Source organism: Papilio xuthus, unplaced genomic scaffold (assembly GCF_000836235.2).
Source record: "Papilio xuthus unplaced genomic scaffold, Pxut_1.1 DF826945.1, whole genome shotgun sequence".
NCBI classification, from domain to species: domain Eukaryota; kingdom Metazoa; phylum Arthropoda; class Insecta; order Lepidoptera; family Papilionidae; genus Papilio; species Papilio xuthus.
In genome coordinates, this window is record NW_013531704.1 from 3,649,590 (window position 1) to 3,662,449 (window position 12,860).

General features: G+C 37.2%; 1 protein-coding gene across 1 annotated transcript in view; it reads right to left on the reverse strand.

Annotated features, from left to right (window-relative positions):
* Nucleotides 1-12,860, reverse strand: part of Fife (regulating synaptic membrane exocytosis protein fife) — a 29,339-nt gene that overhangs the window by 7,314 nt on the left and 9,165 nt on the right. Inside the window, exons 2-12 of the mRNA XM_013316427.1 lie at nt 8,256-8,370; nt 4,598-4,697; nt 4,349-4,502; nt 3,962-4,264; nt 3,681-3,892; nt 3,422-3,562; nt 3,063-3,307; nt 2,841-2,965; nt 2,504-2,675; nt 1,944-2,004; nt 1,732-1,837 (exon numbers count right to left, since the gene is read on the reverse strand). Of these exons, the coding sequence (XP_013171881.1) occupies nt 1,732-1,837; nt 1,944-2,004; nt 2,504-2,675; nt 2,841-2,965; nt 3,063-3,307; nt 3,422-3,562; nt 3,681-3,892; nt 3,962-4,264; nt 4,349-4,502; nt 4,598-4,697; nt 8,256-8,370 (1,734 nt within the window). The remainder of the gene's footprint in view (nt 1-1,731; nt 1,838-1,943; nt 2,005-2,503; nt 2,676-2,840; nt 2,966-3,062; nt 3,308-3,421; nt 3,563-3,680; nt 3,893-3,961; nt 4,265-4,348; nt 4,503-4,597; nt 4,698-8,255; nt 8,371-12,860) is intronic.

The following is a 12,860-nucleotide window of genomic DNA, read 5'->3' on the forward strand; positions in this document are numbered from 1 at the left end:
TTGAGCAGGGTGAATGTATCTATCAATTTGAGGACTTTTGTTGTACCGATATAATTGAATACTTTTGGTGTACCTATATATTTGCATATCTTGTCTGTGACGATCTATATGACGCTGACTGTACATAAATGAACAAAACCTGACGCACTCGTCCGCCATGCAGAAAGCTGTATCATGCTGATACTGGTTCAAGCCCCCATGTATTGCGATTTGAATTTCTTGTTGAAATAAAATGACTTGTCTCAAAGAGAATCACATGTTCAAAGTAATATAAAAATAACCATTTCCAAATTTCCCTATGAAGTGTAGTATTTAATATTATGTAAATAATGTCTTACTTGTCTATAATTCGCTAAATATTATAAAGAATGTTCTACAGCGAATATGCGATGAGTGTTTATTATATATAATAGTGTACGCTGGAAAGATACTGTTTAGCATAACGTTTTAGACAAACAAATGGGAACAGATCTATTTCATCCACAACATCATTGACATTCGAAGGAATTATTTTAAAAGCATTTAGTTTCTGAACAATGTAGGTTAATGATAAACAAGGTAATGTTATTGAAAAATATGTCGACGTATAATGATAATTTCATGTCACACGCAAGGGCTTCAGTCCAATACGGTGCTTTCTATGTCAATATGCACATCACACTGTGCAACCATGCATATGTCACTCTGCATAACTTGTAACAATGATCTACAATCAGTAACGGAGCTTGTATGTACAGCGTGTCGCTGCGAGCTGCGAGGAGCCGCATTTAGAGATCGCGTCGCAAGCGCCAGTCGTGTAAGGTGTTCCTCCAAGCTGCTACGAGGCTACACGTTCCGAGCGTCCCGACGGACAAAGTGCGGCATTACACTACTCTAAATCAACAGCAAGACTCGGTAACAGACTCGAGGCGCAAGACATGACACGGTACAAACGGGAGAGTGCGTCGAATGGAGGGCGATGGTAACAATTGGCAGACTAGCGCGTGCCCGGTGTGCGCTCACCTCGCCCGCTCCTCGTATCCTTACGGCCGCTTCTATTATTTTGTACTTCTTTGGCTCCACGCTGGGCTGAACGTCTCTTCTCAATTTCTTTAAATCACTTACTATTTGCGAAAAGTCGAAATTCGATAGTGTTGATAGTACTCTTTTGAATGTTTCATGTATTTTGTTTCCGGCTAAGCTGAAAGCGGCGGCTTCTCTAGTTTCACTACATCGTATTTATGTTTGGTAGACAATTAAACTATTCATCCTCGGATATCCTATAAGTGATGTTCGATACCGGGATGTGTTTCCTACGCTACCATCGAACACTAGAACTGAATGTAGCTTTAAACTACACTTACTGAAACATTAAAGTGTCATGGTATTTGGTCACTTTTGCCGGGTGTGTAATAAACTCATCTCCGGCCGTCGACGTTGGCGACATTATGAAATTGGTCGGGTGATAGAAAAAATAAAAATCTGAAAATAATTAGGTAGTATTTTTTCACACACTTCACTTAGGATTATCATATAAAGGATATAAGGAACAAAGATAACAAATCGAGTTTAAATGTTAAGTAAATATATACTTGAGTATGTAAACAAAGTATCCCTTTTAATATAGTAAAAGGTTAACAAATTTCAAATCACAGCTAATACAGTGAGTGATCCGTGAAGCGCAGAGGAATAGGCACCGAGTGACAGTCTCTACTAGAGTTCATGAGGGCGCGAACGAGTCGCTTAATGTCTTAGGGATTCACAACACTTATTACAATTAAAGCCTATAGGTATTATACCGGGGTTTTCGGCAATTTCCGTCGGGTTGGCGACGATGGTGTTTTGTCTGTTTCGGGTTCTGTAAAACAAAAATTACAACATCCTATAGATCCAAAACATTTAATGATTCACTCAATTATAGTACAAGTTTATAAAGAACTAATAGAAATAATGAAGATTACTACCGTAAATACGAAGGTCGTGAAGAAGAAGGAGTAGAAGTTGAAAGTGTCGAAGCTTGTGGAGCTAGGAAGTGAAAGCACATAAAGAAGGAACGAATCAATACACAGAAATGTTGAACAGTGCAGACAGAAAAATATATAGCAAATAAATAAAGCTGAAATGTTACGAAATGGTCTAAACGAGTATTGTGGGATATATCATTTAATTTCAATAATGTATCATTTTTAGGAATAGTCTGGTATACATGTTCCTGACTAACGAACATTGTATAGAATTTACTACCGAGGTAGATATTATAATAGTAACATACTGCGAATTTGCTACCTCATATTAGTTGTTCCAATTCTTTGCTCTAAAATATAGTGTCTGGAAATCTTTGATGAAATGCTCCCAAACCATAGGTTTTTTTAAAAGAAACTAGGCTCATCTGTACCCTTTTCGTTAACTCTAAGTTCTTTTCTTTTTGTCAATAAGGTACGAAAACTCGATTTCTTTGAGTACAATCTATTTAAAGCTGAACTAAAAAATGTACTGTTTTCTTATGAGGGATTAGCTTCATTACCGTATAGTGCATGGTGATGGTGCGAAGCGTGGTGCTGCACGGGAGCTGGCGGGTCGTCCAGCTGCGGCGCGGGCTCTACCAGCAGCTCCACGGTGTCGCCGCCGCGTTCCAGCACCGCGCACACCTCTTCGAAGCTCCTCTCCGTCAGCGGTACACCGCACCATTCCAGTACCTACAAAAATATGCACAAGTGTGTTTTAAGGTAGAGCAACACAGATTTATGATAAAATTTATAAAAGGACTAAAAGAGATATAACGCTAGTCTAACTTGGTCGCATTATACGGATCTTCAGTCAGTCAGATCAGAGTCTTAAGTAATTATGATAATAAATTTAACCTTATCTCCCTGCTGCAAGCCGGCCAGGTCCGCGGGCCCACCAGGTACGGTCCACACGATGACGGCCTCGCGCCGCCCGCTCGCGTCCGGTTTCCCGCCCACAACGCGCATGCCGAAACCTCGAGCTAAATCCAACAAATAACAATGCCGATGCCATGTTTTACGGTTACAATAGTTTAATACAACAGCTTGAATTCGTATTATTTGAAACAGATAGCATACAACGGTGTCCTTTATCATTGGGGTCGCGACGCAGCGTGACCCGTCGAGGCGTGCGGTCATCGACGTCATGTATGACGATCTTGATAGCCTCTGCGTCCACGGACATCTGCCTGGCTGCCGCAGCAGCTGCAGCAGCCGCTACCGCCGCTGCGGAGGGCGTGGGCTCGGCGTCCACACCACGCGACGCTAGCGCTGCCATCGCACTTAGTGCTCCGGTACGTTGCTGCAGGGCCGCAATATCGGGCCTGGAAACATGTATTTGTCTGGACTGGTACTAATAACTTAGTAGATTGTTTGCGTTTCTGTATGGTACACATATTAAGCTAAAACTACATTACACTAAAACAATATCAACTAACAATTGACTGCCACGTCTTCGGATGGGGCGGTCTTCATCGACGCTGAGACCGGTGATCTGCGGTGTGGTGTCGGAGGGCTCCTCCACGCGGTAAGAGCTGCGCCGCCCTCCCGCGCCGCCCACCACGTCCACGGCAGATGCTCTGAATTTAAACAAAATTATAATCTATCAATATCTCATTAAAATATTTCATGTAGAGTTCCCTGTTCCCCGTCAATACTTTCAAAGCTTTTAAAAAAATAAAGTTTCTCGGTTTATACCTGCGTGACATGGGTGGGGGCGCGGAGAGCGCGGGCGCGTGGTGCCCAGGCTGTGGCTGGTCCTCGTCGCAGGAGCGCTGACGCGGTGCGCGCACGGAGCGGCGGCGCGCGGGCGACACCGTGCTGGCTCGCCGCGACTCCACGTCCGGCGTCACACTGCCCCCGCCTCCGCCGCCGCCCTTTAACTGCCGCAGCGGCAGCGTCGTTACAAACTCAACGGTTCATCTCTACATATAGCTTATTTAAAACGTACAAATATGAAAAAGTCACAAGGCAGATACCTGCGTTAACTCTCTTGAGTGAGAAGCCTCAAATGATCTACTTACACCTTTTTGAAGCGTAAACATTACCTTCTCTAATTCTTTTAATGACGCCGGTGAGACATCGGAGTGTCTGCGCAACTCGGGGGAACGCGGTGGTGCAAGGCCGGTGGAGGCGCCGCCGCCGCCCAGTCTTGCCTCCGAGTGGCGCCGCTGTAGCGCCTCCAGTACCGGTACGTCCAGCAGCGAGTCCGTACTGTCTTGCGCCGCCGGGGGCACTCGCGGTCCCGCCTTGCGCCGGCACACCGAGCACCGCCATGAACTCTGGAATGATACAAAAAACTCGAAAATTTTGAGTACTTGGTCTTTGAACGTGCATTTTAATGAACAAAGATGGTAAAATTTTACCGCCTCGTCATCGCCAGCCGGCTTGGAGTAGGAGGAGCAATCCTCGCAAACGCGGTGCTGACAGCCGTTGCACGTGTGAAACACCTCACCCGGCTTCAGGGCCTTGAGACACACGCGGCACGCGCCCGCGCGGGACGGTGCCTTGCCTGCCTCACTATAGTAAACATAAATTGGATATTATGTTATCATTGGTATTTCATTTTTTTATAATTTATCAGAGATAAAAAATTCATTCATCTTGATAGTGACCGTTCTGTTTTAGCTGGTTGCGGCGGCGGCGGCTGCGCAGGCGGGGCGGCCGGGGGAGGCTCGGCTTCCACTACCACCGGCCTCGGGCCCAGCTTTGTTACTGAAAATCGAATCAATTTTATGTTTCATTCGGGAAGAAAAATAAAATGAACCATTCAATTAAAAGAATAATAAATGTTATTTATATGTAACAACAGGCTATGTTTATTATTAATACACAATTAATTTTTGAATACAGCAATAAGAAAATATTTACGAAATAACTGAAATATAAAAGATTTGCGGTTGGGTTGGAACATCGTGCCATTGAATAAATAAATGAGGAATACTCTCTCTGAATGGACCGATTGGCTATTCCTTTTTATAAGAGAATTGTAGTGGATCTTTGTATTTATTGTCATTGAATGTATTGCAAATCAATTACGCTCGCAAATATACTTTTAGAAGAAAATGCGATTAACTTTTAATTCATTTTTCAATTGAATTCAACTATGATATTACATAAAATAAAAGTAAATTTCTCTTTTATAAAAAGTACCGATTTACAAACAAGAAATACTTAAGTACTTCAGAGACACGCCATAGGCTTAGATAAATGTTTGCTGAGAAAGTTTCCATTTTGTGAGGAAAGTAGGAATACTTTTGATGTTAAATTCAATAACTTGATTTTTAATTTGTCGCCGGCGCTTGGGAATTAGATTACAGCCGGCTCGGGTTGAGATCGTTTGTTTCACTACAGAGTTTATTCTTCAAATTTTAAACTTTCGGTTTGAAACTTATGGGAGTCTTCTACTGCTACTATTGCTGAGATTCGATTACGTTGACACTGTGAAATAAAATACGGAAGATTCACATCTAGATTTAAAATATCATTTAGTGACTATAGTTACATTAGGCATTCTCTATTTAACTTTTTTTTATTATACTTACGGTTAAGTGGTATGATGTAGGATTAGTGAGGAAAATGAAAATCTACACTAAGTGATTGTTTAAGTAATTATTAAAAATATTAAAGTCCGGAAGTTAGTCTTATAAAACGACATTTCAGTTCAATTAATTTAGAGCAAACCACTTCAATTTATAGAACATCTTTATAGTATATGGATCATAATACGAAGGGCGGACAAAAACGCGCAGCATTTGATAGCAGCTAAGAGGAGCTCGGAGCGGAATTTACGAGCATTTCTCAATATTCATAGCGAAATTTTGCGAAATACGCGATCCCACGAGACGCGCTGACTTTACTCGTAGGTATACGCCTTATGGATTCTTTCTCGAATAAATAGCACATAGAATGCTCTCTATCTCGTCAAATATCTTTTAAATTAAATGTTTATTTACAACGTGAAAAAACTTTTACTACTTATAATATAAGCTACAATTTATTTTAAAATACATTATAGTTGGACTGCTATTATAACTTATCGTAATGTAGACATTCATTTAGAAACGGAATTTAAAATGTATATGATAAAGAAAACTCCCAACCTATATGATAAATGTGCGTACACCCGAACTGTTATTACTACAAAAACTTGGTATAATTTAAATACATACGTACAAACACCAAAAATGCTTTAACTGTGAAACAGTATATTTTTTTACGTTAAATTATCTAATTAAAAAAAAAAACCAAGTTTTCTTAGCTTTACATTTACATCCTACATTTCCTTGTAGAGTCTGACCTAACATATATTCCCTTACACTTTTCATTAGGTTTAAAAAGCAAAAGCATGTAAGTTAACAAGTTTGGAATAATAAATATGTCGTAAAACGATAAGTAAATCATCACGTGTAAGCTATGTATTCACGAATGTAGGTTGGTATTATCACCGAAATGAAATATGGATATAGCTCAGCTGCGGAGGCTGGCGGTGTGATCCGGCGTGGCGGTGTCGGGCGGCGCGTATTGATTTTGTGCCGGGAGGTAACTAGGAATGCTCAAGAGCATTTTGGCATCTTCATTGTCTATAACCAAATAGTTGAAAGGTATTTAGTTATGTTATATACCTGCTGTCAATAATTCAATGCTGTAATAATCTTCCATCTAGTCCGGAACAAATAATTAACAACGTATTTCAGGCTTTTTAAAATTCATCATGTTAATATGTAAACTAAGGGTTGCAAGTTTGCTTTAAACTTTTAAATTCCAAGCGGATGAAATCGCCGGAATGCACTTATTTTACCAAACTTCAGATTGATATTTCTACTTTTTACATTTTACGTGTACTTTTTAAGCCTTTATTAATGATTATTAAGAAGAATTATGGTACTGTAATTTGATTATTTGGATTTCTGTGAATTATTACTGCAAATAGATGCAAAATTTCCTTTTGTATTCTATGTATTATATACATTAAATGCATAAAACATTGCTTCCTTTTTCTAACTATCTTAAACTAAGATAAGTTAATAATCGAACAATGTATCTAATAAGCTCCTAACTTTCGTCACGCCAAATATAATAAGAGGTTTGTTGGAAACTAAGGAAAATCAAATACAATCAAACAGCATTACAACTATAAATGGGCTTTGAAGGGATTAATTATTAGCTCTATCAAAGTTGTAATTGGGACGTCAAGTTTCAATTCGACTAAACCTTCCGTCGACAGAAAATTGATAGAGCTTGCAACGATAGAACACAATGGATTTCAATACGAAACCGACAAGACTGTCATAGTACTTTTAACAATTTTAATCTTACTACTTACATTTTAAATGCGAATGTTTAAATGGTTGGATACAGCGTTCACATATGTACATGGTTCGGTACAGCAATAAATTATTGTCTAAAATAGTACATATTCGCTTACTCACCACATTTTTTTTAATTTCGCGCGAACAGCTGGTTGCATTATTAATTTTAAAGGTATTTAATTTGTCCATAAATATAAAGGAAAGTTTCATTTGTTTATCTATCACCTATGTAAATAACATGTACATAAATCATGTCAAATAAGCACGCCGAGTTTCAAAGGATGTTGAAAAATTTTTTACATAATTTTCTATAGTTAGTTTAAACTAAATTATATTAGTCGGCTTTTCGCAAAAGATAAAAGTTGAGTATATCATGCCGGCGTTAACTAAGAAGAAGGGCCCGCGTTATAAATCAACATTTCCTGCATTTGGTGAAGTTATTGCCTTACTAACTTTGTAGCAAATTCCGTAGATAACTTGGTGGGAAACTCGGCGGTAACATTTTAACTTTGACGTTAATAGCTTGTTAAAACATATACATGTGAATATAATTGAGTTGCCGTCTTTAATAACATATACAGTGATATGTGTAATACGAAAACATAAGTTCGTAGTTAAATATAATTTATTTGTTTGCAATCAGGATGTTTAGGAGTACAAGAAAACATAACCTAGTCTTTATCTTAGGAAACTAAATCTTTTGAAGAAATACTCAGAATTATTCCTATTTAAATATCTGTTACTATGTTAGCTTTAATATTAGAACTAGTGTTCATAGACAAAATCTTAGTTATTTCTCTCATTTTCTTTGTTTCGTCAGTGTAGATCGGTGGTTCTTCTTCTCAGCCATGAGACGCCCACTGCTGGGCATAGGCCTCCCCCAAAGATCACTACGACGACTGGTCTTGTGCCACCCGCAGATCGGTGGTTAGATTGATGTTTTATTACTCAATGTACTTGCCTTTGTCTTGTGCTGTGAGTAAAGATGACGAAAGAGTCTGCCTCAGTTTGCCGAAAGTACCGGGCGTCTCGATATGACCGGGTACAGTATTTGTCGTGTCCTCCGTCGCCACCATCTGAAACAACAAAATACAAATTTATTTTGAAAATTTATAATGGATTTATTAAATATAACATAATTTTAAAATTATCTGATAATATAATTCAATTAAACGACTATTTATGGTCTTAATGTAAATAGTAGATTATTCCTTCAGTCTATGTTGTTCAAAGTCTCCAAGGGCGTGTTTTTAAAGCAATTCCATCGATAGCTCACAAACGTTTGCCGCCTTCAAAGGGGAAAATTAAAAATGTTTTTCTTTTCACGAAGCCTTGCAACATCGCAACAACTTTTATTAAACTGCCAGTATGTTTCAATCGCTAAAAGAAATTCATTGATTTTGCAAGACGTTATTTTTGGTCTATAATATAATGCGTTATTCAAAAAATTTGCAGGACTCAGGAAAGTTTAATGGACACTTTAGTAATAGTCTTCCTAAAACGACTCTAATCACTTCAAAATATGTCTCACGAATTTGATTAATTAAGGAAATGTTTACACTTTGCGGAAAGTGACCACAAGCTTATAGTTAAAATGTATTAAAAGTAACATTAAATGAAGGTCCCTAGGGATATGGACTCGGAACGTACCGCAATATTGACTTTCCTAAGAGGGCTTAGTCGTGCACCAACTTCAGTAGAATTTAGTAAAGTAATAAGATGTGATTGTTGACTTTGCAGTTTGATTATTATTAAACCTATTATGTTTTATATATTCAAAATAGTCTGATCCACAGAATACGTTAGATGGCTTAAGTTTTTTTACTGTAAATATTAACGATATTTTTTTAGCCTTTAGCTGAGCCTTTTGTCTTCTAACAACAATAAAGATTGTAAAAATATAATTACTATCAAAATCACATAACAAAAATTTGATAAAAAAAGTGTGTTCGCGGCGAGTGACATCGTGTAGTGATAAAACTCTCCATACAAAAGTAACGACCCAGTAATGGTGTCGTAAATTTTATGGAACGCAACAGATGGGGAATGAAAGCTCTAGGAGACGGGAAAATCAATAATGTCGTCTCCCGAACTTCAGCGAGCTTTTTATATCCGCTCCTGGCAAGGTGCCTTCCGACGAAACTTGCTCAGCAATAAGCAACCTATGCTGATGATACTGCAAAATGTCAAATCATAATGCTAAACGAATGATATATCCGTTTTTGGATAAAACATTTTTCGTTCTGTTTTTGTTTTTCACAGTTTTTAGATCGTAGTATTTCTTGTTAGAGGCATAGAGTTATATTACATACATATATTTAACGAACAGTTGTTCGCCCATTGTTCATAAGAAACAATAATCCAGAATCGAAGTTTTTTTTTAATTTATGATAAAAAATAGATTGATGCGCTTTTGCTCCTGTCAAATTTCACGTTCATTTGTTTGAGCAATTTCTTAAACGAGAGGTACAAAGTTTTCGGTACACGTAATAATAAACATAATGATTTAGATGTTTGATTTATGAGTATAGCTGGAAGGAACTATTTAAGCTTTAAAGCTAACTCGTAAAGGAAGTAGTAATACGAAATTGCTGCCTGTGATCCGAAAATGTAAGGCCGGAGATTGTGTAATGTCGTAAACAGACACAGCCTAGGCAGGCGCAAAATATGTATAGATCTTGTTGAATGTACGTTTTGTTCACTTTTAGATAAGTTAATTGTAAAGAAAATGTGAGCGACATTGTTTTAAGCAGTAATTAATTAAAACAAAAAAAATGTTTCCACCAACAACCAGAGCCGTTAGGATATTTTATACAAAGATGTATTGAATATTTAGTTGCTACATGTCTGTAGTTTGACGACATATTTTATTCACATTGCAAAGTATTTATTTCCATAAGATTTATGTTTTTTTATTTCGAAATAAGTGGACTTAAGAATCCAAAATAGCGTAGTCTATAGGGATTGTACACGGCCATTACAATTCCTCAAGAATTTCCACTATTCCGGTGTTATTGAATTTTGTAACCAAAGGAACCATGCCAAAGTGACGCTAGCTTTCTCTTGGGGTTTGAAACCTGATAGAGTTTGTCGTTTTAATTGTATCACGACTCTATCCGTAGCTAGCTAGCAAAATTAAATAAACATACGGACGAATTGAGAACCTCCTCCTTTTTGAAGTCAACTAAAAACAAAGAAAGTTTGTAAAGTTTCTCTTGTTTAGGGTAATAATTGTTACTAGAAAATGAATGACTAAGGCACTTGAAACAGGAAACGATGATTATTAAAGCACCCTATGACATCCTTTTGTGTAATTATTGGGTATGTTCTTTTTTCCAGCTGTTTTTATTGTCGCTACAAATCTAAGGACATGTTACTGTTTTAAAAATCATTCCTTCCAGTCTTCTCTTGTTGAATACAATATATCATTGTTGTTTTTTTTCAATGCTGGTATTTACCAGTAGATGTTCTGGGTAAGTACCTACAAATGCCATTTAGAAAAAGAATCATATGATGTTAGATGAGAGATTATTGATTAAAAAATCATACGGCCGTTCTCTTATTGGTTTATTAACTAGAACAACAAAAGTATTTGTGTTGAATTTAAATGATGAAAACACTTAACGAAAATAATAATATTTTTGCGATTATTTAAATGTAAACAAGATTTGGGCGTAGCGATTTTTATCACGATAAAGTAGGTCATGAACATTCGCACTCGCCCCTGGCGTATGCGGTGGCGGAAAGAGGGGGGTGCGGGCGGGGTGCGGTGGCCCCGGTGACCCACTTGTTGCCGGTCTGCTATTTACATTACGACTTTAATTGCCGTGACCAACAAAAGGTGCACGGCCTCTATTTTATTTGTTTTAAGGAATTCTTCCCACACGACTACTGTTAATATTAATATTTTTATTTTTTTAGTGATTATACAATTTTGTAGTACTATCCGCTAAAATATAAGATTGTATTGCAAGTCCATGTAAGGATGTGTATCATATTTCCGATCATAGGCAAAGCAGAAATGTATACGTCTACGAGATTTAGGTCTACGAGCTACACCTCTACGAGCTATATGTCTACAAATAACAGCCCTACGGATTACACGCCTACGAGCTTCAACCCTCTTTCCCTGTTTAAGCAATTTATATTGAATTGTTTTTTTTTTTATTATCCAATCTTTAAATTATTTAGATGGTCTGTTTTCATATACTTTATATAATAAATAAAAAATAGTAAGTTATAGTACTATAATACAATACCGAAATCGATGACCAGTATTTATATTATTGATTTAGGGTCCATTTGAAATATATGCAGAGAGATAGGAATAAAAAGGAAAGGATAAAATGTTCCAAGAGCGATCTCGAGTGATTTAAATTTATTTGATGGTAGTTCTAGCCGAGTGCGTCCGTTGCCTTAATGTGATTTCTGAACGGTTACTTCCAGATGAAAGAACCCAGCCCACAGTAAATCACTAAACTTACTTTACCTTACAACTGTTTGTTTCACTTTTATCGCCAGATTGAGGTTTATTGCGTTTATTTGTTCGCTCGAAAAAACTTTTCTAATAGCATTTACACTAATTACTTGTAAGTGAGATTTTTTCTTAAAAAAATAATGCGTTGTTTTTACTCTGTTTTATATGTAAAGGTAGTAGGAGTAGAACGCATACTTTTTTTTATTTACCCATTGCAGCATCTTTTATTTGAATAAATACAGTTTGTATATTATACAATAATACAGTGATATGTATTATATGTTGTATTATGTATGTTGGTCACATGAGATTATCAGTACGTTAATATATAGCGTACATGTGACATTCAAAATAAATTGATGTACAATGTAAAGCCGTTATTGTTCGGTGACGGACATAACTGAGTAAAGCGCAATCGGGCGCCGTTTGTTGTTGCGTAATTACGTTCCTTTGTGAACACGCCGCAGCCTCAGAAGCGCCAACTGTCCCAGTCGTACTCAGAATAAATCTCCCTAAAGTAACATTGTCACACTCAGAATTGTTCAATTGCCCCTCAGTGTGAGATTCATACGAGAACTGTACTTACGAACTTACGAGCAACTTACGAAACTATTTAACGGTCATTTAATTAGAACTAGTGTTCACTCGGCGCTAATCTTCTCTTAATCTACTGATAGATTGTTACACACACAGTTCTTCATAATTTCAAGACCACCAAATGCACATAATATGACGGCGCACAGTTTTTGTAGCTTACATTTTTTTATTTTAAAATTTTAAATCCTTTATTTGTGATAAAAGTTGTTTGGAGTTCAATTAAATATGGTATTAAGGTATAAACGAGTAAAAACACCGACGAGTCATAATAAAAACCTTTTAACGTCGACATTCAAAAATGCCATTACATCAACTATTAAAAACGAGTTTACGTTATTTTGTATGGAAACATTAAACTCCCGTAAATTACTTGTACTTTTAATGGACTGTAACATTCTTACGTCGCAATACAAACTAACTTTTAAGGATACATGTTCCTTGTGTTTTTTCGAAATAGATAAAAGGTAAAATTATTCGCCCAATAACGACACG